This window comes from Dendrobates tinctorius, unplaced genomic scaffold, assembly GCF_039654945.1.
Source record: "Dendrobates tinctorius isolate UK_male_01 unplaced genomic scaffold, ASM3965494v1 ptg000164l, whole genome shotgun sequence".
Lineage (NCBI taxonomy): Eukaryota > Metazoa > Chordata > Amphibia > Anura > Dendrobatidae > Dendrobates > Dendrobates tinctorius.
Window position 1 is genome coordinate 3,695,773 of NW_027361831.1, and position 27,928 is coordinate 3,723,700.

At 45.3% G+C, this 27,928-nt stretch overlaps 1 protein-coding gene across 1 annotated transcript in view; it reads left to right on the forward strand.

The window, feature by feature from the left end:
- LOC141052901 (uncharacterized) overlaps positions 1–25,069 on the forward strand; it is a 42,928-nt gene extending 17,859 nt beyond the window's left edge. The window contains exon 7 of the mRNA XM_073550219.1: positions 23,034–25,069. Coding sequence (XP_073406320.1) covers positions 23,034–24,424 — 1,391 coding nt within the window. The 3' untranslated portion in view covers positions 24,425–25,069. The remainder of the gene's footprint in view (positions 1–23,033) is intronic.
- The last annotated feature ends 2,859 nt before the right edge of the window (positions 25,070–27,928 follow it).

Sequence of the window (27,928 nt, forward strand, 5' to 3'; positions counted from 1 at the left end):
GCCTAACTCATCGGGGAGCTCTGTGCAGCAGGTTAAAATTGTCATCTCCTTGCTGCGCGGCGATCCCCAGGATTGGGCTTTTTCTCTGACACCTGAAGATCCTGTTCTGACTAATGTGGATGCATTTTTTCAGGCCTTGGGATTGTTGTATGATGAACCTAATGCTGTTGATCAAGCTGAGAGAACCCTGTTGGCATTAAACCAGGGTCAGGATTCTGCAGAGTTATGCTGTCAAAAATTCCAAAAGTGGGCGGTCCTTACTACATGGAATGATAGTGCATTGGCAGCTCTCTTTCGGAAGGGTTTATCAGAGACCGTAAAAGATGTTATGGTGGGATTTCCTGTTCCCTCTGGTCTGGATGATTCTATGTCATTAGCCATTCAAGTTGATCGGCGTTTACGTGAACGTAAGACTACACGGGAGGGGCTGCCACCTTTTGAACAAACGTCTGAACCTATGCAATTTGATGGGGTTTTGTCTAGGGCGCAACGTCAGGAGTTTAGAAGGCGTAATAAGCTGTGTTTTTTCTGTGGAGACGCCTCTCATACTATTTCTGTCTGCCCTAAACGAGTGAAACGTTTTGCACACACATTTGCTGTGGGCAGTGTACAACCTAACTCCCTTTTGGCAATTACTCTGATCTGCTCCTTATCCACGTTTTCTACTAAGGCTTTCGTGGATTCAGGAGCAGCGTTGAATCTGATGGATTTGGACTTTGCTAAACGTTGTGGTTTTTCCATGACGCCTCTGCAGACGCCTATTCCTTTGAGGGGTATTGATGTTACTCCTTTGGCAGAGAATAAACCTCAGTTTTGGACCCAGGTGATAATGCGAGTTGCCCCAGACCACCAAGAAAATTGTAAATTTTTGGTGCTGCATAATTTGCATGATACTATTGTTCTGGGTTTTCCCTGGTTGCAAACTCATAATCCAGTTTTGGATTGGAAGTCTGGGTCTGTGGTGAGTTGGGGTTGTCAGTGTGTTCTCCACCTCTCCTCAGTCTCATGATATTCCTCATTATCTAGCCGATTTTTCTGATGTATTAAGTGAGAGTAAGTCTGCGTCTTTGCCTCCTCATAGGAGTTATGACTGTGCAATTGAGTTGATGCCTGGGTATAAATTTCCCAAGGGTCGGCTTTTCAACTTATCAGTACCCGAGCATGATGCAATGCGGTCCTATATTAAGGAGTCATTGGAGAAGGGACATATTAGACCATCCTCGTCACCTTTAGGTGCTGGGTTTTTTTTTGTGGCCAAGAAAGATGGTTCATTAAGACCGTGTATTGATTATCGTTCCCTTATCAAGATGACGGTTAAATATCAGTACCCGTTACCTCTGATGTCTGATTTATTCTCCAGAGTTAAGAGTGCCTGCTGGTTTACTAAGCTTGACCTCAGGGGGGCGTATAATCTTATTCGCATCAAGCACGGGGATGAATGGAAGACGGCGTTTAATACTCCGGAGGGACATTTTGAGTACCTGGTGATGCCTTTTGGGCTCACTAATGCCCCTTCTGTCTTCCAGTCCTTTATGAATGATATTTTCCGTGACTTTGTGGATAAGTTTTTGATCATCTATCTGGATGATATTTTGATCTTTTCTAGTGATTGGGATTCTCATGTGTAACACGTCTGGACTGTGTTCCGGATTTTAAGGGAGAATTCCCTGTTTGTTAAGGGATCGAAATGCCTCTTTGGTGTACAGAGGATTTCATTTTTGGGATTTATCTTGTCTCCATCGACTATTGAAATGGACCCGGCCAAGGTACAGGCCATTTTTGATTGGGTTCAGCCTACTTCTTTGAAGGCCCTCCAGAAGTTTTTGGGTTTTGCCAATTTCTATCGTAAATTTATTGGTAATTTTTCTGGTATTGTCAAACCACTGACTGATCTGACCAAGAAGGGCGCTGATGTGCTGAATTGGTCTCCTGAGGCTGTCTCAGCATTTCAGGAGCTTAAGCGGAGATTTACTTCAGCTCCAGTTTTACGGCAACCTGATGCCTCAATTCCATTTCAGGTGGAGGTAGATGCTTCTGAGATTGGTGCAAGAGCTGTTTTGTCCCAAAAAGACCCTGTGACTTCTAAGATGAATCCCTGTGCCTTCTTTTCTCGAAAGTTCTCCCCATCTGAACGCAACTATGACGTGGGGAATCGGGAATTGTTGGCCATGAAATGGGCATTTGAGGAGTGGAGACATTGGTTGGAGGGAGCTAGACATCAAGTTGTGGTCCTCACCGATCACAAAAATTTGATTTATCTGGAGTCGGCCAAACGCTTGAATCCTAGGCAGGCTAGATGGACCTTGTTTTTCACGCGTTTTAATTTTGTGGTCTCTTTTCTTCCGGGCACTAAGAATGTTAAGGCAGACGCCCTTTCTAGGAGTTTCTTTGCCAATTCTCTTAATGTGACCGAGCCTACTACCATCCTAGGTGAGGGGGTAGTTCTTTCTGCCATTTCGCCCGATTTGAGACACGCCCTGGAGGAAATTCAGGAGGATAAACCGGATCGTTGCCCTATGGGGAAATTGTATGTTCCGGACCAGTGGAGAAAGAGTGATGTCTGAAATTCATTGCTCCGCATTGGCTGGTCATCCAGGTATTTTTGGTACCAGAGATTTGGTGAGTCTGTCTTTTTGGTGGCCTGCCTTATCTCGTGACGTTAGGAATGTTGTACAGTCCTATTGGACTTGTTCTCGGTCTAAACCCTGTTCTCGTTCTAGTGGGTTGCTGATGCCCCTGCCGGTGCCCAAGAGGCCATGGACCCATATCTCAATGGATTTTATTTCTGATCTTCCTGTCTCTCAGAGAATGACTGTTATCTGGGTGATTTGTGATAGATTTTCGAAGATGGTCCATCTTGTACCACTCCCAAAATTGCCATCTTCCGCTGAGTTGGTGCCCTTGTTTTTACAACAGGTGGTTCGGTTACATGGGATTCCTGAGAACATTGTGTCCGACAGAGGAGTCCAGTTTGTTTCCAGATTCTGGAAAGCCTTTTGTCCCAATCTGGGAATTCAGTTATCCTTCTCCTCCACGTTTCATCCCCAGACCAATGGACAGACTGAGAGAACAAACCAGACCTCGAAGTCTTATTTAAGATGTTTTATATCTGCTGATCAGGATGATTGGGTCTCATTTTTGCCCTTGGCCGAATTCACACTGAACAATAGAGCTAGTTCTGCCACTTTGATGTCACCCTTTTTCTGTAATTTTGGGTTTCATCCTCGATTCTCTTCAGGGCAAGTGGAATCTTCGTCTTGCCCAGGTGTGGACACTGTGGTTGAGAAAATGCAGCAGATATGGGACCAAGTGGTGGATAAGTTGTCACTCTCTCAGGAAATGGCCCAGCGATTTTCTAACTGGCATAGGACCATCGGTCCCCGGTTTAAAGTGGGTGATATGGTTTGATTGTCGTCTAAGAATTATTCCTATGAAGGTTGCATCTCCAAAATTTAAGCCAAGATTTATTGGACCTTATAAAATTTTGGAGATTCTTAATCCTGTTTCTTTTCAATTGGCTCTTCCAGTTACGTTCAAGATCCATAATGTATTTCACAAGTCTCTGTTGAAGAGGTTTGTTGAGCCCATGGTTCCTATGGCAGCACCTCCTGACCCTGTGTTGGTTGAAGGCAATATGGAATATGAGGTAGAGAAAATTTTGGATTCTCGTTTGGTTAAACGGAGACTCCAGTATTTGGCCAAATGGAAAGGTTATTGTCATGTCGGACGCTGTTCACACCACAGCATCCGGCAGGCAGAGGTAGTTCCACCTCCAGCCACTATAGCCTCAGTGGCGCCGGCCTGATCTTCAGGCTCTCAGGGGTTAATCCTGCTGGAGACCAGGTTGGCTGGTTAGTCACGCCCACGGTCTTTAAATAGTCATGCTGGCCTATGGGCGTCGCCGATTATAGCTTGTGTTTCATACCAAGTGGTTCCGGTCTGGAGTGGAGGTGTTCAAGAGAGAGAGATTCATATCTGGTGTCGTATGATCCGTCGTTATCCTTTCTCCTTCCCATATTTGTGTTTAGTTGTGCCCTGTTCACATTACTGTTTATTCCTGTGTGTGTGCGGCGCAGTGCAGTTTAAGTTCTCCCTGTCTGTCATTATTTGTGTGGGAGCTTTGGTGGTGACTTCTCACTGGGTGGAGGGTGGAGGGTTAAGTGCAGGGCTGAGCAGGAGATAAGGAAAGGTCGGAGGCTCAAGCATTTGCACCTTCAGCAAAAACCCTGGGTTGAGGGTCAGACAGGGTTTCCCCTAGTAAAGGGACACCACAGGGGCCCCGGGTCTTTCAGCCTTAGTTGAACTAAGCCCCCGTGACATTATAATCGGCCCACATTTTTTCAGGAGTCCATGGATCCATTAGATTCCATAACCCGCCAGTTGGCGGCGCTGTCCATACAGGTCTCCGAGTTGAATGGGGCAGTTCAGCAGCAGGGCCTGGTAGTAGCAAAGGTGCAAACGGCATCTGCAGGTATCGGTGCAGAGCCGAAGTTTCCGCTGCCAGAACGATTTTCAGGCGATCGCAGCAAATTTGTCGTATTTCGGGAGGCCTGCAAATTATACTTCCGCATGCGGCCAATATCCTCAGGTAATGAGGCCCAGCGAGTAGGGCTGGTGTTGTCATTACTGAGTGGTGACCCCCAAGCATGGGCATTTTCCTTACCACCTGACTCTGCTACATTTCATTCGGTCGATAATGTTTTTTCTGCCCTCGGGCTCATTTACGATGACCCTGACCGACTGGCTCTAGCGGAATCTAAAATCCGCGCCCTCCGCCAGGGGGAGCGCTTGGCAGAAGACTATTGTTCGGAATTTCGCCGCTGGGCTGTAGACACACAGTGGAATGACCCAGCACTGCGGAGCCAGTTTATTCATGGGGTATCAGGGAGGGTGAAACAAGCCCTCCTGATGTATGAGACTCCGGCATCATTGGAGTCTGCCATGAGTTTGGTGATACGTATTGATCGCCGTTTTCGTCAGGGGGCACAGGAGACGCTACCTCTGGGGGAAAACAGAGGTGCAGGTGTGGTTGAAGTAGATGAGTCCCCTGAACCTATGCAGATTGCTGGCGTGGCACAGGTTCAGCCTCGCGCTCCGGGAGTCCGGAAGTCCGGAGCATGTTTCTACTGTGGTAAAGGTGGTCATTATGTTAACGTTTGCCCGGTACTACCTAAGAGGGTCACACCGGCGGAAAACTGTTAAGCTCAGAGGGTATGGAGGAGACCCAACTGAGCGTATGCATATCCTCCATGATGGTATCTCAATGTATGCTCCCTGCCAAGGTTATTGTCGCCGGCAGAGAGCTACCTATATCAGTGTTTGTGGATAGCGGTTCCGCCACCAATCTCATAGATGAGGAGTTTGCACACACCGCCGGGTTTAAGATTGAAAAACTTCCTCACCCCATACAGGTGGTGACCATTAATGCTGTTCCCCTCCCTCAAGGGGAGATTACTGAGTTTGTGGCAGAGGTGAAACTCCACATTGGGGTCCTACATTCTGAGTCGGTTACATGTAGGGTCCTCCGTAATCTCCCAGCTCAAATGGTCCTGGGTTTTCCATGGCTGTCCAGGCACAACCCGGTAATTGATTGGAAAACTCAGGACATAGTACAATGGAGTGGTTTCTGCCAAGACAATTGCTTGGCCACATGTGTGTCCGCCGTGACGCCCAGCCTGCCGGAGGCTTTGCAGGATTTCGCGGATGTTTTCTCTGAGAAGGGTTGCTCAGAACTGCCTCCACATAGAGCCTATGACTGTGCTATTAGGCTAAAACCCGGGGCCAAATTACCTAAGGCCAGGATGTTTAATATTTCTGGTCCTGAGAGACAAGCTCTGAAAGACTACATCGCGGAGAGTCTGAGCAAAGGTCACATCCGGCCTTCGTCCTCGCCTGTAGCCGCGGGGTTTTTCTTCATTAAGAAGAAAGATGGGGGGTTACGCCCGTGTCTGGATTTCCGAGAGTTAAACCAGATTACTATCCGTGATCCCTACCCAATGCCGTTGATCCCGGATTTGTTCAACCAGGTAGCGGGGGCAAAATGGTTTTCCAAGCTGGACCTCAGGGGGGCGTATAACCTCATAAGGGTCCGTCAGGGGGATGAGTGGAAGACGGCGTTTAACACTCCTGAGGGTCATTTTGAGAGTCTGGTTATGCCGTTTGGGTTGACCACCGCGCCTGCCGTTTTCCAACATTTTATTAATGATGTCTTTGCTCATGTCCTGGGGAGATTTGTGATTGTATACCTGGATGATATCCTCATTTATTCTAGCGATCGGGACACTCATTTGCAGCATGTTAGGCAGGTGTTACAGTTGCTCCGGGAGAACCAGCTCTATGCTAAGCTGGAAAAATGTTTATTTTTAGTCCAGGAGTTGCCCTTTTTGGGATATATTGTGTCCGCAGCTGGTTTTAAAATGGACACCGCTAAGGTGCAAGCGGTGTTGCAATGGGAGAGGCCGGAGAGTCTGAAAGCACTCCAGCGGTTCCTGGGGTTTGCGAATTATTATAGGAAATTTATAAAACACTTTTCGACTGTCGCCAAACCGCTCACGGACATGACAAAAAAGGGTGCCGATCTGGCGAACTGGCCTGAGGTGGCTATACGTGCATTTGAGCGTCTGAAGAATAGTTTTGCTTCAGCCCCCATTCTGGTGCAACCAGACGTGTCTAAACCTTTTGTGGTAGAGGTTGATGCGTCGGAGGTGGGAGTGGGGGCAGTACTGTCTCAAGGCTCGTCCTTGAGCGAGATGCATCCATGCGCCTACTTCTCCAAGAAGTTGTCGCCGGCCGAACGGAATTATGATATCGGCAACAGGGAGTTGTTGGCCATCAAACTGGCTTTTGAGGAATGGCGACACTTCTTGGAGGGGGCGGCTCACCAGGTCACAGTTATCACCGACCATAAGAATCTGCTCTACCTGGAGTCGGCCAAGCGTCTGTCTCCTAGGCAGGCTCGCTGGGCATTGTTTTTTACTCGTTTCAATTTTCTTGTGACGTACCGTTCCGGGGCTAAAAACACCAAGGCGGATGCTTTGTCTAGGTGTTTTCCGGGGGGAGAACCTCGGGAAGAGCCGGTACCCATCCTCCAGAAAGGGGTAGTGGTCTCGGCTCTCACGACTGAGGTAGAGGCGGAGATTGCCGAGGCCCAAGAGGAGGTACCACCAGGACTTCCCGCCAACAAATCATTTGTACCCCTGCATCTTCGGCCTAAGGTGTTGAAGGAACACCACGATTCGGTACTGGCTGGTCACCCAGGGGTGAAGGGCACCTTAGAGCTGGTATCGCGTCGTTTCTGGTGGCCCAAAATCCGGCAGGACGTGGTCTCGTACGTGGCAGCTTGCATCACGTGCGCTAGGGCTAAGTCACCCCGAACCCGTCCTGCTGGCACGCTACAGCCTCTGGGGGTACCCAATAGGCCATGGACAGAAATCTCCATGGATTTTATCACTGACTTGCCAGCCTCGGCAGGGAACACGGTCATCCTGGTGGTGGTTGACCGTTTTTCAAAGATGGCGCATTTTGTGGCGTTGTCCTCTTTGCCCAATGCTAAGACGTTGGCTCAGGTATTTGTGAAGGAGGTGGTCAGACTCCACGGAGTACCGTCTGACATAGTATCTGATAGGGGTACGCAATTTGTGGCGAGGTTTTGGAAAGCTTTTTGCTCAAGGTTGGGGATCAAGTTGTCACATTCATCGGCGTTTCATCCACAGTCTAATGGACAAACTGAGCGCATGAACCAAAATCTTGAACAGTATTTACGATGCTTTGTGTCCGACAACCAGGAGGAGTGGTCTACTTTCCTTCCTCTGGCCGAATTCGCATTAAATGATCACCGCCAAGAGTCATCAGGAGAGTCTCCATTCTTTTGTGTGTACGGTCAACATCCTCAGTTTTGTACCTTACGTCAGGGTGACTCCGGGGGGGGTGTCCCGGAGGAGGATCAGCTAGGAGCCCAATTGTCATCAGTCTGGAGGCGGGTGAAACAGCGTTTGTTGAGCATGAGTGCCAGGTACAAACGGGTGGCTGACAGTAGACGCGTGCCAGGTCCGGACCTGTGTGTGGGTGAATGGGTGTGGTTAGCTACGAAGAACATAAAACTCAAAATCCCTTCTTTAAAACTGGGTCCAAGGTTTATTGGGCCTTTTAGGATTTCTGCCATCATTAACCCAGTGGCTTATCGGTTGGAACTTCCCGCAGTGTACAAGATACACAACGTGTTTCACAGGGCTTTATTGAAAAAGGTGGTAGGCTCTGTGGACACAACGCCGATGCCACCTCCAGTCATGGTGGATGGCGAGTTAGAGTTCGAGGTCGCCAAGGTAGTGGACTCTCGAGTAGTACGCCGTACTCTTCAGTATTTGGTGCACTGGCGGGGGTATGGTCCAGAGGAAAGGTCTTGGGTTCCAGCCTCAGACATACATGCGGATCGGCTGGTCAGTTCTTTTCACCGTCGTCATCCGGACAAGCCGGGTCCTATGAGTCTTGAGGGCCCTGGGGTCCCTCGTAGAAGACGGGGTACTGTCATGTCGGACGCTGTTCACACCACAGCATCCGGCAGGCAGAGGTAGTTCCACCTCCAGCCACTATAGCCTCAGTGGCGCCGGCCTGATCTTCAGGCTCTCGGGGGTTAATCCTGCTGGAGACCAGGTTGGCTGGTTAGTCACGCCCACGGTCTTTAAATAGTCATGCTGGCCTATGGGCGTCGCCGATTATAGCTTGTGTTTCATACCAAGTGGTTCCGGTCTGGAGTGGAGGTGTTCAAGAGAGAGAGATTCATATCTGGTGTCGTATGATCCGTCGTTATCCTTTCTCCTTCCCATATTTGTGTTTAGTTGTGCCCTGTTCACATTACTGTTTATTCCTGTGTGTGTGCGGCGCAGTGCAGTTTAAGTTCTCCCTGTCTGTCATTATTTGTGTGGGAGCTTTGGTGGTGACTTCTCACTGGGTGGAGGGTGGAGGGTTAAGTGCAGGGCTGAGCAGGAGATAAGGAAAGGTCGGAGGCTCAAGCATTTGCACCTTCAGCAAAAACCCTGGGTTGAGGGTCAGACAGGGTTTCCCCTAGTAAAGGGACACCACAGGGGCCCCGGGTCTTTCAGCCTTAGTTGAACTAAGCCCCCGTGACAGTTATGGCCAGGAGGATAATTCTTGGGTCTCTGCCTCTGATATTCATTCCAATAGATTGGTTCGTGCTTTTCACCGGGCCCATCCTGATCGGCCTGGTGGCGTGGATGAGGGTTCGGTGACCCCTCCTCAAGGGGGGGTACTGTTGTGAGTTCATTTTCTGGTCCACCAGTTGTGAGTTCTCCTTCCAGGCTCCCTCTGGTGGTAACTGGAGGTAGTGAGGCTGATTTAATCAGTAGAAATCTGCCACCTGTTAATGAGGATGACGATTGGGCCTCAGGAATCTCAGACTGGATTTAAGACAGCCGACACCCTAGTCTGGTGCTGGTGATTCCTTCTGGCTTGTCAGGTCTTTGTTTTCAGCTCTGTTCCAGTCATCTAAAGCTAAGTTTTTTCTGCTAATGTTCACACTTGATTTTATTGGTCTATTCAGTTTTTTGTGGGGCTGCGCTAAATTTCCACTCTTATTTATCTGTATTTTCCAATTTGCTTTTTGTCCCTTATTAGATTGGCCTCTTTTTGCTCTGTCTCAGAATGCTTCAGCGTGCTGATATAGTGGGAGAAGTCTAGTGACTTCAGGGTTAATTTTGCTATCAGAAGTGTTGGACTTTATTTTTGTAGGGTTTTTTGCAGATTGCAGACAGTGTCTTTCCTTTCCTATCCTTTCTAGTTAGTTTGGGCCCCATCGTTTGCTCAGCCTATTTTCCTGCCTGTGTTTGTGCTTTCATCTTGTTTCACCGTCAATACATGTGTGGGGGCTGTCTTTCCTTTGGGGTCTGCTCTGGGGCAGTTAGTTTTCCCCTTTTCTTGCTTCAGGCTTATTTAGTCCTCCGGCTGTGACGAAGCGTCTAAGACCATCGTAGGTACGCTCCACGGCTGCTGCTAGTTGTGTGGTTAGGATCAGGGATCTGCAATCTGCATAGTTACCAACCTCTCTGGTTTTCTGTGACTTAGCTTGTTTTGTTTTTTTCTCCTCGGTGACCCATTCATAACAGAATCACCAGCCATATCGCAGATTCTAGGGTACTCAAAAGCAGGAAGAAGTTGTTAAAAAAGAAAAAAAAAGTGTTAGAATTTTTTTTTTATTATTTATTTTTTCCTTTTTTTTTTCTCTGGGGCCTTAGGAGGATTTTTTTTTCCTCATGGAGATTAAGCAATTGTCTGATCGTGTGGAGCAACTTGCTGCTGAAGTGCAAGGAATTTCCACCTACCTCATTCAGTCATTCATTCATAACAGCTGTCCCCAGAAAATTTATCGGGCAACGGGAGGTGGGATATTGTCGGTGCAGGCGTGGATGTGGACCCACGCAAGACAGCCTCTGTGACTGCCTGGGCAGCAGCTGCTGTAGCATTCGCAGCTGAGGTGGAACTCTCGAGGGCCGCCGAGCTACCCTCCAGCTGCTGAATGTACTGCCGTAGGTGCTGCTGGTCCGCCATTACTAGCCAGACCCTGGTGCTAGTATAATGCTAGGGATGGCAGAACGCACTAAATAATAATAAGTGCGTTCGCCGCCTGGGGTCCACCGTGCAGAAGGTGTTACACTGCTGCTAGGTAATGGCAAACGCCCAATATGGCGGTATAACGCACGCGGGTTAAACGTCACGCGGAGTGCGCTGGGCGGTCTCTGTTTCTTCTTAGAGGCGCCGAGGCGTTAAATATAAAGGCCGAGCCTGTTGACGTCACAGGACTCGGTGGAATGCACGTACGGTATATGGTCACAGGACTTGGGCCCAAGACACGGGATCCGCGTCCGTCTAGACCTACCGTGCGTGCGGCGTCGCAACCGCGGACGCCAAGAAATACTGCTGACTGCAGCGCGGCGACAGACACTGCCGCGATACGACAATGCCCGGTAGCAGGCACACTGTCGGACGCTAGCACTGTGGAGGATGTGCACTGTGGCCTGTAGCTTGCCACTGACTGGTGCTGACTCTATCACTAGTTCCCTATCCACACACGTAATATCAGAGGGAGGGGAATCATAATGAGTCATTCGCTAGTTCATGCATCCATCATCATTCACATAGTAGTAGCTAGAGTCTATACTAGCACATGGCCGAGCGGCCATGCAAACCTTTTATAGCCGGGACCTTCTGGAAGTTTCCAGATCCCTGAGATGGACCAATCAGGTCTGGAGAAGGACCTGTGCATGTGACTCCCGGCCTCCAATGGGAGATCGTCTCGTGAGCATGCTCAGTGGAGCGACAGAAGGACTTAGTCTCTGGCGTGGCTTGCTGCTGAGCAGCCTGCATTGCTATTGCTGACCCAAAGGTGGCAGCAACAGCCAGACCCACAGAGCAGGTCTGGGCAGAGCATTGGGAACGATGGGGCTGCTGAGCAAGCTCCTCTGCGGTCGATGGAGAATGGGAGACCACAGAATGTGAGGCTCTGGATTCCTGTTGTGCCGCTGCAGCAACCCGATGCCTAACACTTATGGACGCTTCTCCATTACTAAGCCGTGGGCTTGATGTTACCTGACAATACAAAGGTAACATCAACCCCACAAATATGAAACCCACTTGCCACCGCTACAGGGCAAGTGGAAAGAGCCGGGCAAAGCGCCAGGATTGGCGCATCTAATAGATGTGCCTTTTCTGGGCAGTTGCAGGCTGCTATTTTTAGGCTGGGGGGGTCAATATCCATGGCCCCTTACCAGCCTGAGAATTCCAGCCCCCAGCTGTGAGCTTTAGCAAGGCTAGTTGTCAAAAATGGGAGGGACCCCGTGCCGTTTTTTAAAATTATTAAAATAGTTTAAAAAAAAAAAAAGTGTGGAGACCCCTCTATTTTTGATAACCAACCTTGCTCAAGATGACAGCTGAGGGTTGCAGCCCCCAGCTGTGAGTTTTGCTTGGCTGGTTATAGAAAATACAGGGTAACACTTGCCTTTTTTTTCACTTATTTATTTATAGCGCAGGCTGCAGTTGATGAATACCCCCATCAACCGCTTATGCTGTCACTGTTATTAGCAGCAGGAGTAGGCTGATGGGTGTAATAGTCCCATCAGCCACCGCCTGCTGTCTCTTTTATCACTGAAATATAAATCTCATCATTCTCCCCTGCTCGCGCTGATCGCCGGCAGGGGGAATGATGAGAGCTGGGGAACAGCGCTTACTGTAACGCTTCTTCCCTGGCGCCTGTCCGTGTGGTACTGATGCAGCACACACATGCCACACGTGTGCCGCAAGTACCGGAATTATCAGGACGTGTGAAAGAGGCCTTATAGCGGGTTTTTATGTTTTGCTACTGTCACACACTAAAAGACGCTTTTTATTGCAAAAAAATAGTTTTTGCATCATCACATTTTGAGAGTTATAATTTTTTCTATATTTTGTCCCACAGAATCATGTGAGGTCGTTGATCGCAGCATTTCGGGGATTAAAATGCCGGTAGCGGTCTGAGACTGCTCCTGGCACCTAGTGCGTGTGTGCGGCCAATCGCAATGATGTACTATTCTGTACCTGGTCAGATAGGCCCAGGTCGCATGGACGGAATATTACATCCAATGTCAGAAATGGGTTAAAGGTCACCATTTTCTTGCTAGACCACTGTACAGTACTCCACCGAAAACGGTCTCCATTAGTTTAAGCATTTATACAAGAACTTGAACTGAATTTAAATTAAATCTACGAGGCCAGAAAATAAAAATTTAAATTTTTTTAACCACTGACAAATGTGAGTTTCTGTACAATAACAACAAAGTATCCCTTTATCCTGACTTTTCAGTTTCTGTGAGAAAAGAACCATCTAAAAAGACGTTACACCAGTGATATTTCTCTGTGCGTGGTTGATGGCTCTAATGACTCCTTGTCATGAATTTCATGATGTTTTTGATCCTAAGGAACAAAAATTACTGTACAGTCTCTCCTAAAATGGGGACCACAAATACCTTTTCTACCTTTCTAGTCAGGACTTAGAGGAGTTCCAATGGTTCCATCATAAATGAATATAATAATAATACATTTTATTTCTATAGCGCCGACATATTCCGAAGCACTTTACATTTCAGAGGGGATTTGTACAGACAATAGACATTACAGCATAACAATAATCACATAGATTATAACAAATACCAAGAGGAATGAGGGCCCTGCTCGCAAGCTTACAGTCTATGAGGAAAGAGGTAGACATGAAAGGTGGGTGGTAACAGTTGCCCTGATTGATATAATAATAATCTTTATTTTTATATAGCGCTAACATATTCTGCAGCGCTTTACAGTTTGCACACATTATCATTGCTGTCCCAGATGGGTCTCACAATCTAAATTCCCTATAAGTATGTCTTTTTGGAATGTGGGAGGAAACCCGAGAACCTGAAGGAAACCCATGCAAACATGGGGAGAACATACAAACTCCTTGCAGATGTTGTCCTTGGTGGGATTTGAACGCAGGACTCCAGCACTGCAAGGCTGCAGTGCTAATGATACAACTCCGATTTAGTGCATCTTGAAAATTTCTCTAGAAAAGTCTACTATTTTTCCCTTCTACCATGACAGCACCACCTGAGAGAGGGTATACACCCATCAAGGACAGGAAACCTACTGCATAAAAGGGCAGTACTTCTCCTGTGCATCAGTTTGATTTCCTATCCTTAAGGGAACCCAAAAGTGTAAGGGCTTGAACTTACCCAGGTCTTGTTGGTGTCCGTAGGATCCAGGATGCTTACAGATCTGGAGATGCCACTGCCGGCCAGTGGGTTGAGGTGTGCGATTACGTGCTGTCAGAGACCTCTTTGCTAAAAAGTCTCCGACTGGCACAATGTTCCGAGTCTGTGCATGCCAGGGCACGTTGGTTGACATTTCTTGTCAAGTGTGCTGGAGACATGGCCTCCCGGGTCTGTGCGCTAGTGAGGTATCTGATGCACCCTGGAGACAAAGCTCAGCAGAAAGCAATGCGGAAATGGCCACTCGGATCTGTGCACTCGCTGGGTGCACTAGTGAGGCATCCGGCAAACCTTATTGAAGAAACGAGCCGGAAAGCAATGCAGTGGTAAAATACAGTGTATGCGCATGTGCAAGGCTCATCGGATGGCTCTCTGCACACAGCGTTCCGGAATGAAGAGTCTGACCTGGAAATAATGAGATTTTCGGGGAGGTCTGGAGCAGACGCTGGAGGAGTGTCTGTGGTGTCCCTCTGGTATATAGTGGAGGGATTACCACAGAATGGTGGAGGCCTGCAGCTTTCCTCTTGATACCATGGGATGCTTGAAGAGCAGATGCAGCAGTCACAGCAATAGCAGCCACAGCAACCATGGCTGCAGCCGCATCATCATCCAGGTTGCAGCAGCGGCAGCCGTATTAGTGTCAGTAAGACCTGCCAGAGGAACAGGGCAGGTCGTGAGTCCAACTCCTTTGGGGAGAATGTTCATGTGAACTGATCCAGCCTCTGGTTCTGTAGACTGAACGACAGAGTGGTGAGTGATCTTCGTGAAAGTTCACCATGTTAAGTAGGTCCTTTTCTCTTTGTATTCTTTACTAGGAAATGTCTAAGAAGTGAAGCGCCAAGCTAAAAATTCAAGAATGTGTGCTGTATGGGGATAACTTACACAGCACATACATGAAAAGACTCTGCCCCGATTGTGTTCAGAAGACTATCTCTGATGAAACCCCCCAATTTTGGCATGGGTATAAAGTTCGTAATTAGGGCAGAAGTTAAAGACTCCCTTAAGTCACTGATTCAGCAGGAAAGGGGTCAAAGGGACAAAAGACCCAAGCAGCAGGCGGCTGACTCAGGCAAGTCAGTAATATCTGAGGATAGAGATGAATCGGACTCTTCCTTCTCCTCATCCTCTGATAGTGATACAGGGGTTAGGCCGTGTTTTCTGGGGGAAGACACAAATTTATTGGTAAAAGGCATTAGAACCACTATGGGCATATCAGATACTAAAACCCCAAGAACAGTCCAGGACATTATGTTTGGGGGTTTGTAACAAAACAAAAGACACAGATTTCCTGTTAATTCAAAAATGTAAATGCTCATTAATAGGGAATAGAAGAAGCCTGAGAAAAAGGGTTTGCTGCCCTTGTCATCCAAAAGAAGGTATCCTTTTGATGAGGAAGAAGTGGCCACGTGGGACAAAACCCCTAAGATTGATGTGGCGGTGGCCTAGTCATCCAAGAGATCTACCTTGCCCTTTGAAGATCTTGGCACTCTTAAGGATCCTCTGGATAAAAAAAGCTGATGTATATCTGAAACAACCAGCAGTTGCGGCAATCTGCACGGCCAGATAAGTAATGATTTGGTTGCAGCAGTTAGAGGATCAGATTAAGAACATTGTCCCTATGGATAATATCCTGGCCAATGTCACAATAATGCAGGGAGCAGCTGCCTTCCTCACTGACAACTCGGCAGACTCGGTGGGGTTGACAGCCAGGTCAGCAAGCCTATCAAATGCTGCCCGTAGAGTACTATGGGTCAAGAGGTGGTCTTGAGATGTCCAGTCCAAGGCCAAGCTATGCTCAATTCCACACGAAGGAGAGTTTCTCTTCAGATGAGCTTTAAATGATATACTGGACAAAGCAGGAGACAACAGAACATATAGAATTTTTTTTTTACCAAAAGGTAGAATAAACTAATGTACATAAATCCCATTAAAAATCATGTATATATTATCGACTTCTAAAAAAAAAATCTTAGCATCAAGGGAACATTAGGGCAAGTAAGTGCAAGCCACCATGGAGTTGGGGCACAAAATCCCGTATCGTTAGTGTGCCAACCTCCGCTGCTAGGCAGGAACAGCCTAGTGGACATCATAGGGTTGTATAGTCCTTTTTAATAGTGATATAACCTGGGATGATTCATTTTGAGCCTATGTGACACAACAATGATTCTGATGCATGAAAAGAGATGTTAATTAATCTGCTGAATGGCAAAACAAACTAATATCTCAAAAGTAATAGGAAAGAAAAAATAACGTTTAACCATGGCAAAGGAGTTGAAAATAAAAGTCTTGAGTGAGGAAAAGAATGGCTCAGTTATGGCTTTACTAGCAGAGGGATACAGTGAGCGTCATGTTGCCTCCATCCTTAAAATTTCTAAGACGGCTGTCCATTACAACAGGGTCAAGCAGCAGACATTGGGGGCAACAAGCTACAGATCGGCAGAGGGCGAAAACAACTCTCCACTGACTGGGATGAATGTCATCTTATTCGAATGTCACTCAGCAACCACAGGATGACATCAAGTGACCTACAAAAGGAATGGCAAATGGCAGCTGGGGTGACGTGCACGTTAAGAACAGTTCGTATCAGGCTCCTAGAGGCAGGGCTAAAGTCATGTAAAGCTAGAAAAAAGCCTTTCATCAATGAGAAGCAAAGGAGAGCCAGGCTGAAGTTTGCCAAAGACCATAAGTATTGGACCATAGAGGATTGGAGTAAGGTAATCTTCTCTGAGTCAAATTTTCAGCTTTGCCCAACACCTGGTCTAATGGTTAGACGGAGACCTGGAGAGGCGTACAAGCCACATTGTCTTGCACCCACTGTGAAATTTAGTGGAGGATTGGTGATGATCTGGGGATGCTTCATTAAGGCTGGAATTGGGCAGGTTATTCTTTGCGAATGACATATGAATCAAGCCGCATATCCTGGAAAAACAGTTGATTGCTTCTACTCAGACAATGTTCCCCAACTCTGAGGACTGATTTTACCAGCAGGACAATGTGCCGTGCCACACAGCTAGGTCAATAAATGTGTGGATGAAGGACCACCACATCAAATCCCTCTCACGGCCAGCCCAATCTCCAGACCTGAACCCCATTGAAAATCTCGGGAATGTAATCACGAGAAAGATGGATAGTCACAAGCCAATCAAACAAAGAAGAACTGCTTAAATTTTTGTACCAGGCGTGGCATAAGGTCACCCAAAAGCAGTGTGAAAGATTGGTGGAAAGCATGCCAAGATGCATGAAAGCTGTGATTAAAAATCATGGTTATTCCATTATTTGAGGTCTGCAAGCACTGCATTTTTTGTACAGTGGCGTTTGAAAGCAGCATTTAACTAGTTAACAGGCGCAAGTGGATCGCGATCAAAACAGCTGACATGTCTCGGCTTTGATGCGGGCTCACTGCCGGAGCCGTCATAAAAGCGGGGGTACTGCTATTGGACGTACTATAGCCATTTTTTCAAACACACACGAGAGAACAATGACATCTGATAGCTTTCCATTTCATCATCAGATAACACTATCAGTCCCTCTTGGGACTCCTTAAGGAGAACCAAGGTGAATTAGGGAAAGGCCCCTTCACTAACTTGAAAAGGAAAAGTGTAAGGATGCCCCCTAATAATGACTTCTTCACCAGTGATGTATTTCTAAAAATAGTTGAGGATTATCTTAAAAATACCATGTAAAAATTCAACAGTCATTCCAAATCTATAAGAACTAGAATCAGTTCCCTGATGTGAACTGAAAATAATAAAAATCTAATTACACTGTGTTACCAAGGTTTTGTCCCTCAGACAATTTTGAGTGTTCCTGATAGATTTTTTTCATGCTGATTTCAGAAATGACTTCATATTTTTCCTATCATGTAAGGTTTTTGAGAAATGATACGAAACATAATATTCTGCTATAATTCTAAAAACTCATATCAACATTTTCTGAAACAGTATATTCTGAATTTTCCACTGAAATAACATAAATCGCTGATCTACACATATTCAAGCACTTTATTATGCGAATTCCGCGCAGGCGCAGTGAATCATTCGGCTGACCGTATACGGAGCATACCACATCTCCTGAGCAGGGGAGGAATCAAAAGACAATACTGACATACTTAGAGCATGGCTGAATGGATCACGACCTTCAATGCCGTATGCTGTCCCAATGATATGGAGAGAGCATGGAGATCATGTAACAGATTGCTACTTCTGCCTTACAAATGTAACAGGATATTCAGAAAAGAACAAGAAATCAATAGAATATCCTAATCTTCATTCAGCCATAAGGCCAGTGCCACACGATGAAAGTCTTCGTGTTCCAAAGCCGCCCAAAGTATGGACAATGGAGGACGACGAAGATGAACTAACAATGTCAGTGGAAAATGAAACTGCTGCAGACGCAGACTTTGAGCCTTCTACGTCTAATCCACATCTGTTAAGTCAAGCTGATCTGAGTGACTTGGTCAGAGATTTGAAATTGTCAAAGAAGCAGGCAGAATTATTGGGATCAAGGCTACAAGAACGGAATCTCTTATTACCAGAAACAAAAGTTTCTGTTTAAGTCTGAAGACTGTTTTACTACACAACGAAAATATCTATCCTTCTATACCTATTGGACATGCCATATACATGAAAGAAACATATGAGCATATGGAGTTACAGTTGACCCACATTAATTATAGAAATTATAACTGGAACATGTGTGGTGATCTAAAAGTTGATGCACTTCTTCTCAGACTGCAGCATGGATATACCAAGTATTGTTGTTTTATTTGTGAGTGGGACAGTCATGCACGACAAATGCACTATTTCAGAAAGGACTGGCCACTCTGTGAAAACCTGGTTGCTGGACAGAAGAATGTTTAACATAATCCTCTCGTTGATCCAGCAAAGATATTTCTCCCTCCTTTGCATATTAAACTTGGGCTTATGAAGAATTTTGTCAAAGCAATTAACAAAGAATCGGAAGCCTTTCCTTTTATCACTGGTTGGTGTGCACTACTGTTATGAATGAGTCACCGAAGGCGGAACAAACAAAAATACAAGCTAAGTCCAGAAAACCGGAGAGGTTGGTAGCTATCGGATTGCAGACCCCTGATCCTAATCACACAACTAACAGTAGTCGTGGGGGGTTCCTACGGTGCCCTAGACCCCTCGTTCACAGCCAGAGAACTAAATAAGCCTAAAGAAAGAAAGGGGAAATCTAAACTGCCCCAGAGCAGACCCCAAAGCAATAGACAGCCCCCAACATGTATTGTCGGTGAAAAGCAGATGAAAACACAAACACAGACAGAAAGACAGGTTGAGCAAACGATGGGGCCCAACTAACTAAATAGGAAAGGACAGAAAAGATGCTGGCTGCAATCCGCAAAAATTCTGCCAAAATAATGTCCAACACGTCTGATAAGAAAAAGGCCCTGAAGTCACTAGACTTCAAAAATCACTATATCAGCACTCAGGTATATTCTGAAGACTGAGCAAAAGATCAACTTGACCAGAGACAAAAATGGAGCTCAGCCTGTACCAACAAGGGCAGGCAGAACCAAACACTAATTAAACAGACAATATCTCATGGAAAAATAAGAGAGCAAATACTAAGCTTTCAGAAGACAGGTACTGAACTGGTTTGCAAGAGCTCAGAGCAGAAAGGATCACCAGCACCCCTGTAGGGCGTCGGCTGCCTTATATCCACTCAGTGATTCCGGGTGTCCAATCAGGCTCCACCTGTTCAGATGACAGGTTCTTCCCAACCCAATCAATTTCACTACCTCTCTTCACCAGCAGAGGGAGTTCATCAGACATCAACGGTGAAGGGGAAAATGAACTCACAACACACTACGTTATGAGGTGTATAGTTAGAAATGTTTCATTGGCGATGGTTGCATTAAAAACTGTCTGGAGATCCTCTTATGCTCTGAAAACCAACTGATACAGGGGAGAGGTACCACCCTTTAATTCAGCAGGTTTCCTGTCCTGACCCTGTCTCAGGTTGTGCTGTCATGGGCTTTGTAAAATGCTGTTACCGATAAGTAACTAAAATTTTCTTAAAGAAATTCATGTGACAGAAAATATTGACCCCTACAATAGTTTGAATTCTTGAAAGCTACCATGTCATATGCTATCATTACACAGTTTTTGTCTACAGTAGTTATTGCACAAGATGCCCTCACTTAATTGCTTTCTTCTGCAGCCAGTTTGTTCCTATCCAGGCCCCATATTTCAAATTAGACATGAGTCACTTTACAAAGTAATCACTTTAAAATGCATAATCTGATCCAAGTGCTTCTGAGATTGTTGTTTTGTTTTTTTTCTTCATGACACATTGTACTTTTCGTTAGTGGTAATTTTAGGTTAATTTGTTTGGTGTTTATGAAAAAATCTGAAATTTGCCAAATATTTTGAAGAATTAGAAAGTTCAAACTTTGATTTTGTGTGCCGTTAAAACAAATAGTAATACCACACAAAATATTTAATAAATAGCACTTATCATATTTCTATTTTATGTCAACCGCAATTTTTAAACATTGTTTTACCTTTTTAGGACTTTAAACAACCAATTATCATATGTTCAAGGAAATTTACAAAACCTATTTTTTGGGGACCAAATCACATTTGGAGTTGCTTGAAGGGGCCTATATTTTAGAAAATTGCTCTCATTGTATCAAAAACCATACTCATAAATTTTAACCCTTTAGGGTATGTGCACACGTTGCGGATTCTACTGCAGATTTGCAGTGGATTTGGCCATGTGGGTCCGCAGGAAAATCTCCTGCGTTGTACAGTACCATTATAGCCTATGTAAATTGAAAAACGCTGTGCACATGCTGCGGAAAAATCCGCAGCATGTCAATTCTTTGTGCGGTCTGCTGCGTTTCTGTACCCATTGACTTGCATTGAGTCAAGCATATCCGCAGCAAAACCGCAGGTCTAAAAAAGATCTGTGGTTTTGCTGCGGATGAAACGCTGCAGATTGGGAGGGGGGAAGAGTGTGGGCAGTGACTGTGTGCGTGTATGGTGTGTGGGCAGTGGCTGTGTGCATGTATGGGCCTATGTGTGTGTGTGGGGGGGTCATCGGGCTGTCCGGGGGTTTGCTGGGGTCTTGCAGGGGTCTGCCGGGGTCTTGCGGGGGTCATCGGGCAGTCCGGGGGTCTGCTGGGGCCTTGCGAGAGCCTGCCAGGGTTTTGTGGGGGGTCATCGTGCTGTCCGGGGGTCTGCCAGGGTCTTGCTGATGCGACCGCTCTCCAGGGACTCATGTGATGAAATGACAGGCGGAGAATCCCTCCGCCACCGGGAAGTAGGTCCCATAACCCTAAGTCTAGCCCTAACCCTAATTCTCACACAGCATTGCGGTAAAGTGAGACCCCGAACTCGGGTAACTTCAGTGATGGACTGTAGGAGCCATTGTCTCCTGTCAGTTCATCACTGGGAGGCCCTGTAGAGCAGTGACATCACCTGATGTCACTGTTCTATAGGGGAGATCGTTGTGGGACACTCAATATTAATTGGACTGCGTTGAACAGGGAGTATACAGTTTGTTTATTTTTTTACTTTTTATTACAGGAGACCGAGGGCGTTGCTTGGATATGGGCGTGCAATAACAATATGAAAACCGTGTTGTCTTTTATTTCATTAAAATACTTTATTCTTATTGACGCCTCTCCATTATTAACCGGGCTTAATGTCACCTTACAAAAGCAAGGTGACTTTAACCCCTTATTACCCCATATCCCACCGCTACACAGGAGTGGGAAGAGAGGGGCTAAGTGCCAAAATTGGCGCATCATACAGATGCGCCATTTCTGGGGCGACTGGGCTGGTATTTGTAGCCGGGGGGGCAAAATCCATGGCCCCTTCCTAGGCTATGAATATCAGCCTGCAGCTGTCTGCTAGCCTTTCTGGCTATAAAATATAGGGGGACCCCACGTCATTTTTTGGGGGGTTCCCCCTATTTTAATAGCCAGTAAAAGCTATGTAGACAGCTGCGGGCTGATATTCATAGCCTGGGAACGGGCCATGTGTATTACCTGCTTCCCAGGCTACAAATATTGGCCCCTAGCCGTCGGCTTTCCCCCTCTGGTGCAGAAAATTGCACGGGAGCCCACAGCATTTTTTTAAAATATATATGGCTATATTTCTATAGATATATCTATGGCTAAATCTATAGAATTATGTATGGATATATCTATAGATAGATATATGGATAGATCTATCTATCCTATCTATCCTTCTATCTAGCTATCTATCCTTCTATCTTTCTATCTATCTATCCATCTATCTATCTTTCTATCTGTCTATCCGTGTGTGTAATGGAGTGTGGGTTGGAGAAATGTAAATGAGGAGTTTGGACAGAAATGACATCACAATTTTTCTTTCTTAAATAACATATCTTTATTTAGCTTACAAAAACGCATCAAATCCGCAGGCAAAACCGCACTGAAAAACCGCATCAAATCCACGGCAAAAATGCATCAAAAACGCACCTGCATTTTCTACCAAGAGGTGCCAATTTTGTGCAGAACAATCTGCGGCAGAATCCGCAACGTGTGCACATACCCTTAGTTGTATCATAACAAATATTGATGTAGTTCCAATTTTTTTAATTTTACAAGGGGAAATGGAAAAAATGAACTCCAGAATATGTTTTGCAGCTTCTCCTAAATAGGATAATATCAAACTGTTAGGGCACATGGCAGGGCTCAGAAGTAAAGGAACCCCATTTGGAATGCAGATTTTGCCTCAATAGTTGCGGGCACCATTTTCATTTCACCTGAGGTGCTAAAACAGCAGAAAAACAGTAGAAAAGCACATATAATTGACTCACATTCCCTCAGTGAATTAATCGTTAGTAGTGACTATTTTGACTCCACAGTTATTCTCTGATAACTAGCGTACAGTGGATGTTGAAGAATGAAAATTGCAAATATGCCATTTTAGTGCCCAGCTATTTCTTCTGGGGGCACGCACACTGTAAATGTTTAAGTGGGTTCTTCTCTTTACTGCAATATTAAACATGTGGACGCTAACAGTTTTTTGGCACACTGTAAGGCTCAGGAGCGAGGAGGGCATTTGGCTTTGGGAATGCAGGTTTTGCTGAATTGATTATGGAAGCCATTTTGCTTTTCAAAGTCTACTGTTAGTTTTTGTCTTAGTAAATAATTGAATTTTGCTACATAACTTGCAATTTCTTTGGGTATTTTAGAAATGTTATAAAAATAGAGTTCATGATAATTTATTTAAAAATCTTTATTTTTGGCAGATGACTGCACCAAGAGATCAGAGGGACAATTGGATTCTTCATTTTTTAAATCAGATGACCTTGATATCAATCAAGATATTACTGACATGTATTCCACTCTTCCAGATGTACTGTCATCCTTTCACAGCAAAGATCTATCTTCTGATTCATCACAGACTACTAAGAAAAATAAAATTCACAAAAGGGGTGTTAAACATCAAAGCGCTCTGACAGAAAACAAGCAATTTTCACATTTAGAAAGTGAAAAAAGTTTTTCCATCAAAACGTCTTTTGTTACACATCCAAAAATTCACTTAGATGATAAAAGAGTTCCTTCAGAGTATGGGAAAAATTTTAACCAGAAATTAGTGCATGTTATACAAAAAATAGTTTACACAGGGGAGAAGCCATATTCATGTTCAGAATGTGGGAAATGTTTTGCAAGTAAGTCAAGTCTTGTTACACATCAGAGAACGCACACAGGAGAGAAACCTTTTTCATGTTCAGAATGTGGGAAATGTTTTGGAAATAAATCAAATCTTGTTTCACATCAGAAAAGTCACACAGGGAATAAGCCATATTCATGTTCAGAATGTGATAAATGTTTTGCATATAAATCACATTTAGTTACTCATCTGAAAACTCACACAGGGGAGAAGGCATATTCTTGTTCAGAATGTGGTAATTGTTTTGCAAGTAAGTCAAGTCTTGTTACACATCAGAGAACACACACAGGAGAGAAGCCTTTTTCATGTGCAGAATGTGGGAAATGTTTTGTAAATAAATCAAATGTTGTTGCACATCAGAGAATGCACACAGGAAAGAAGCCATTTTCATGTTCAGAATGTGGGAAATGTTTTGCATATAAATCATGTCTTGTATCACATCAGAAAACTCACACAGGGAAAAAGCCATTTTCATGTTCAGAATGTGGTAAATGTTTTGCATGTAAATCAAGTTTTGTTGCACATCAGAGAACTCACACAGGGGAGAAGCCATTTTCATGTTTAGAATGTAAGAAATGTTTTGCAGATAAATCATATCTTATTACTCATCAGAGAACTCACACAGGGAATAAGCCATTTTCATGTTCAGAATGTGGTAAATGTTTTGCCAAGAAATCACGATATATTGCACATCAGAGATTTCATACTGGGGAGAAGCCATTTTCATGTTCAGAATGTGAGAAATGTTTTGCAGATAAATCAAGACTTGTTAAACATCAGAAAAGTCACACAGGTGAGAAGCCATTTTCATGTTCAGAATGTGAGAAATGTTTTTCATATAAATCAATTCTTGTTACACATCAGAGAACTCACACAGGGGAAAAGCCATTTTCATGTTCAGAATGTGGGAAATATTTTGCAAAGAAATCACATCTTCTTAGACATCAGAGAACTCACACAAAGTAGAAACCATTTTCATGTTCAGAATGTGGGAAATATTTTACCAAAGGAGTCAGTCTTACTAAACATCAAATATCTTGCAAAGGGAGAAGTCACTCATGCCTAGAAGGTCGGAAATGCTTTATTTGAAAATCATATTTTGTTGACCCTAAAGGACAACTCACACAGGTAGAAACCATATATTTGACAAACTGTACTAGAAAACGCATAAGAGAGTGAAAGTAATGACTAATCAGTAAACAAGAAAGCAAGTTAGAACTTAAACCTGAATTATAACACATGTAGTTACTAATATACCACATAGTTTTTCCGTGTCATAAGATACCATATTTTGGTCTATAAGATGGACTCCCAACACCAACTCTCCTAATTTGGGGGGGGTAAGGTTACAAACTCAATCTGTGTATGCACCGTCTCTGATGCCATTTTATTGAAGACTATTGGGAGACCAATTTACACAGTGGGAAATCCGCCTCTGCCTAGCACCGCTGGGACACCCACTTCTCCCTACCCGGGACATGCAACATCGCCTTACTCCTGCCACTGCTAGCTTCCTGCAGTGGGGACCCTGCTTGTATTTGCATATATGTTCTATTTCTTTGTTGTAACGTCTAGTGTGATCCATTCCAATTAAAATATTATGTCTCCGTCTCCCCGCCTCCCTTTTCTCAATTTGTAATACTGGGGTAAGATTATCTATACAGAGACCCTTGTACAGAAATATTAGGGCTACAGCAACATCACATATTTTATACAGAAGAATAGCGCTTGCTCCATAGTTCTTTATACAAGGACATATAGAGCAGACAAGGTCCTCATACAATGCTCAAAAAAATAAAGAGAACTAACAGCAGAACATAACTCCAAGTAAATCAAACTTCTGTGAAAACAAACTGTCCACTTAGGAAGCAACACTGATTGAAAATCAATTTCACATGCTGTTGTGCAAATGGAATAGACAACAGATGGAAATTATTGGCAATTATCAAGATACACTCAATAAAGGAATGGTTCTGCAGGTGGGGACCACAGACCACATCTCAGTACCAATGCCTTCTGGATGATGTTTTGGTCACTTTTGAATGTTGGTTGTGCTTTCACACTCGTGGTAGCATGAGACGGACTCTACAACCCACACAAGTGACTCAGGTAGTGCAGCTCATCCAGGATGGCACATCAATGCAAGCTGTGGCAAGAAGGTTTGCTGTGTCTGTCAGCATAGTGTGCAGAGGCTGGAGGGCTACTAGGAGACAGGCCAGTACACCAGGAGACGTGGAGGGGGCCGTAGGAGCACAACAACTCAACAGCAGGACCGCTACCTCCTCCTTTGTGCAAGGAGGAACAGGAGTACTACCAGAACCCTGCAAAATGACCTTCAGCAGGCCACAAATGTGCATGTGTCTGCACAAACCGTTAGAAACCGACTCCATGGGGATGGTCTGAGGGTCCGACATCCACAGATGGGGGTTGTGCTCACAGCCCAACACCGTGCAGGATGCTTGGCATTTGCCACAGAACACCAGGATTGGCAAACTTGCCACTGGCGCCCTGTGCTCTTCACAGATGAAAGCAGGTTCACACTGAGCACATGTGACAGAGTCTGGAGATGCCATGGAGAGTGATCTGCCTGCAACATCCTTCAGCATGACCGGTTTGGCAGTGGGTCAGTAATGATGTGGGGTGGCGTTTCTTTGGAGGGCCACACAGCCCTCCATGTGCTCGCCAGAGGTAACCTGACTGCCATTAGGTACCAAGATAAGATCCTCAGACCCCTTGTGACATCATATGCTGGTGTGATTGGCCCTGTGTTCTTCCTAATGCAGGACAATGCCAGACCTCATGTGGCTGGAGTGTGTCAGCAGTTCCTGCAAGATGAAAGCATTGAAGCTATGGACTGCCCCACCAGTTCCCCAGACTTGAATCCGATTGAGCACATCTGGGAAATCATGTCTCGCTCCATCCACTAACGTCACGTTTCACTATAGACTGTCCAGGAGTTGGCGGATGCTTTAGTCCAGGTCTGGGAGGAGATCCCTCAGGAGACCATCCACCACCTCATCAGGAGCATGCCCAGGCGTTGTACAGTAGGGAGGTCATAAAGGCACATGGAGGCTACACACAATACTGAGCCTCATTTGACTTGTTTTAAGGACATTACATTCCACTTTAATTTTGTATGCGACTCCAAATCCAGGCCTCCATTGGTTAATAAATTTGATTTCCATTGATGATTTTTGTGTGATTTTGTTGTCAGCACATTCAAGTTTGTACAGAACAAAGTATTCAATGAGAATATTTAATTCATTCAGATCTAGGATGTGTTATTTAAGTGTTACCTTTATTTTTTTGAGCAGTGTATTTAGGCAGTTTCTATTATTCTGAAACACTATTTGTATGAATAAGATCAGTAAGTCTCATTATACCAAGTAGAGAGGCTCGAGTGACAGAGAGCCTGTCTCATACTAACAAGCTGAAGGCCAGTCATGAAGTATCTAGCCACGGGGCCTGAATTCTCTCACTTTTGTCTCTGACATTTCTTGTAGAACAAATCACTTTCTCATACAGTCCTGTAGTAATGACTTTGTTAATCATGTTTTGTAGGAGAGTTAATCTGAATTCATCTAAATGTTATCATCAGTGTATGTGCAGTAAACGTCCTACTGCAGTTTTACCATGTGTGTCCAGTGTCAGTTCCTCTACATATCCAAATTTTTAAAAAAATGGTGTCTCTGACCAAACCTGCTGATCATGATTATACAATTTGTGACAAAGTCACTGGCAAAGTGCTGGAGGGGAGATGTTTCACTTAGGTATGAAACCCAGTAGTTTTCTCCAGCACATGTGTTGAGAAGGGTTAAACGGCCATTTTAATAGCTGGGTTTTTGTGGACAACCATAGAGCGGGTGGAAGGTTGTCTACCTTTTCTCCACCCCAGGGTGTGGTCTGGGGTTTAAATAATCAGCCTCCAGACTCATTCAGTGTTCAGTAGGGCTGTAGAGAGGAACTCCAATGCTTTGTGTCCAGAGAAGGAAAAGCTGAACCAGTGTGTGGTTGTTATCCTGAGTGGGTGGATTCCCACGGATGCATCTCTGTATACCATTGTGTTTTGCCTGAAGGGCTGCGTTTATTTTCACTTCACATTGGTTTATGCCACATGTATAATAAACCAACGGGAGAATTAAAGAGACAATGTATGTTACACTGCTCTGCCATACTTACCCGGCCTCTGCTCCCACGCCGCAGTCGGCCTCCGCTCCCACACCGCAGCCTCTCTCCACCCGACGGCCGCGGCGGTCACATGAGATGGGCTCACGACGGATGCCTTCCCTGCATGCTATGCGCATGCGCCATAGGCCACGGCCGCGCCTCCTTCCTGCTTCTTATGCTCCGGCTGTACCCTGACCCGGAAGCACCTTTGGACCAATGGCTGACCAGACGGGGCCATATCAGGCCGCTTCCCCCTGAGGGAGGCGCCTGATCGTTGTGTTTCCTGACACTCTGGCCTCGCTT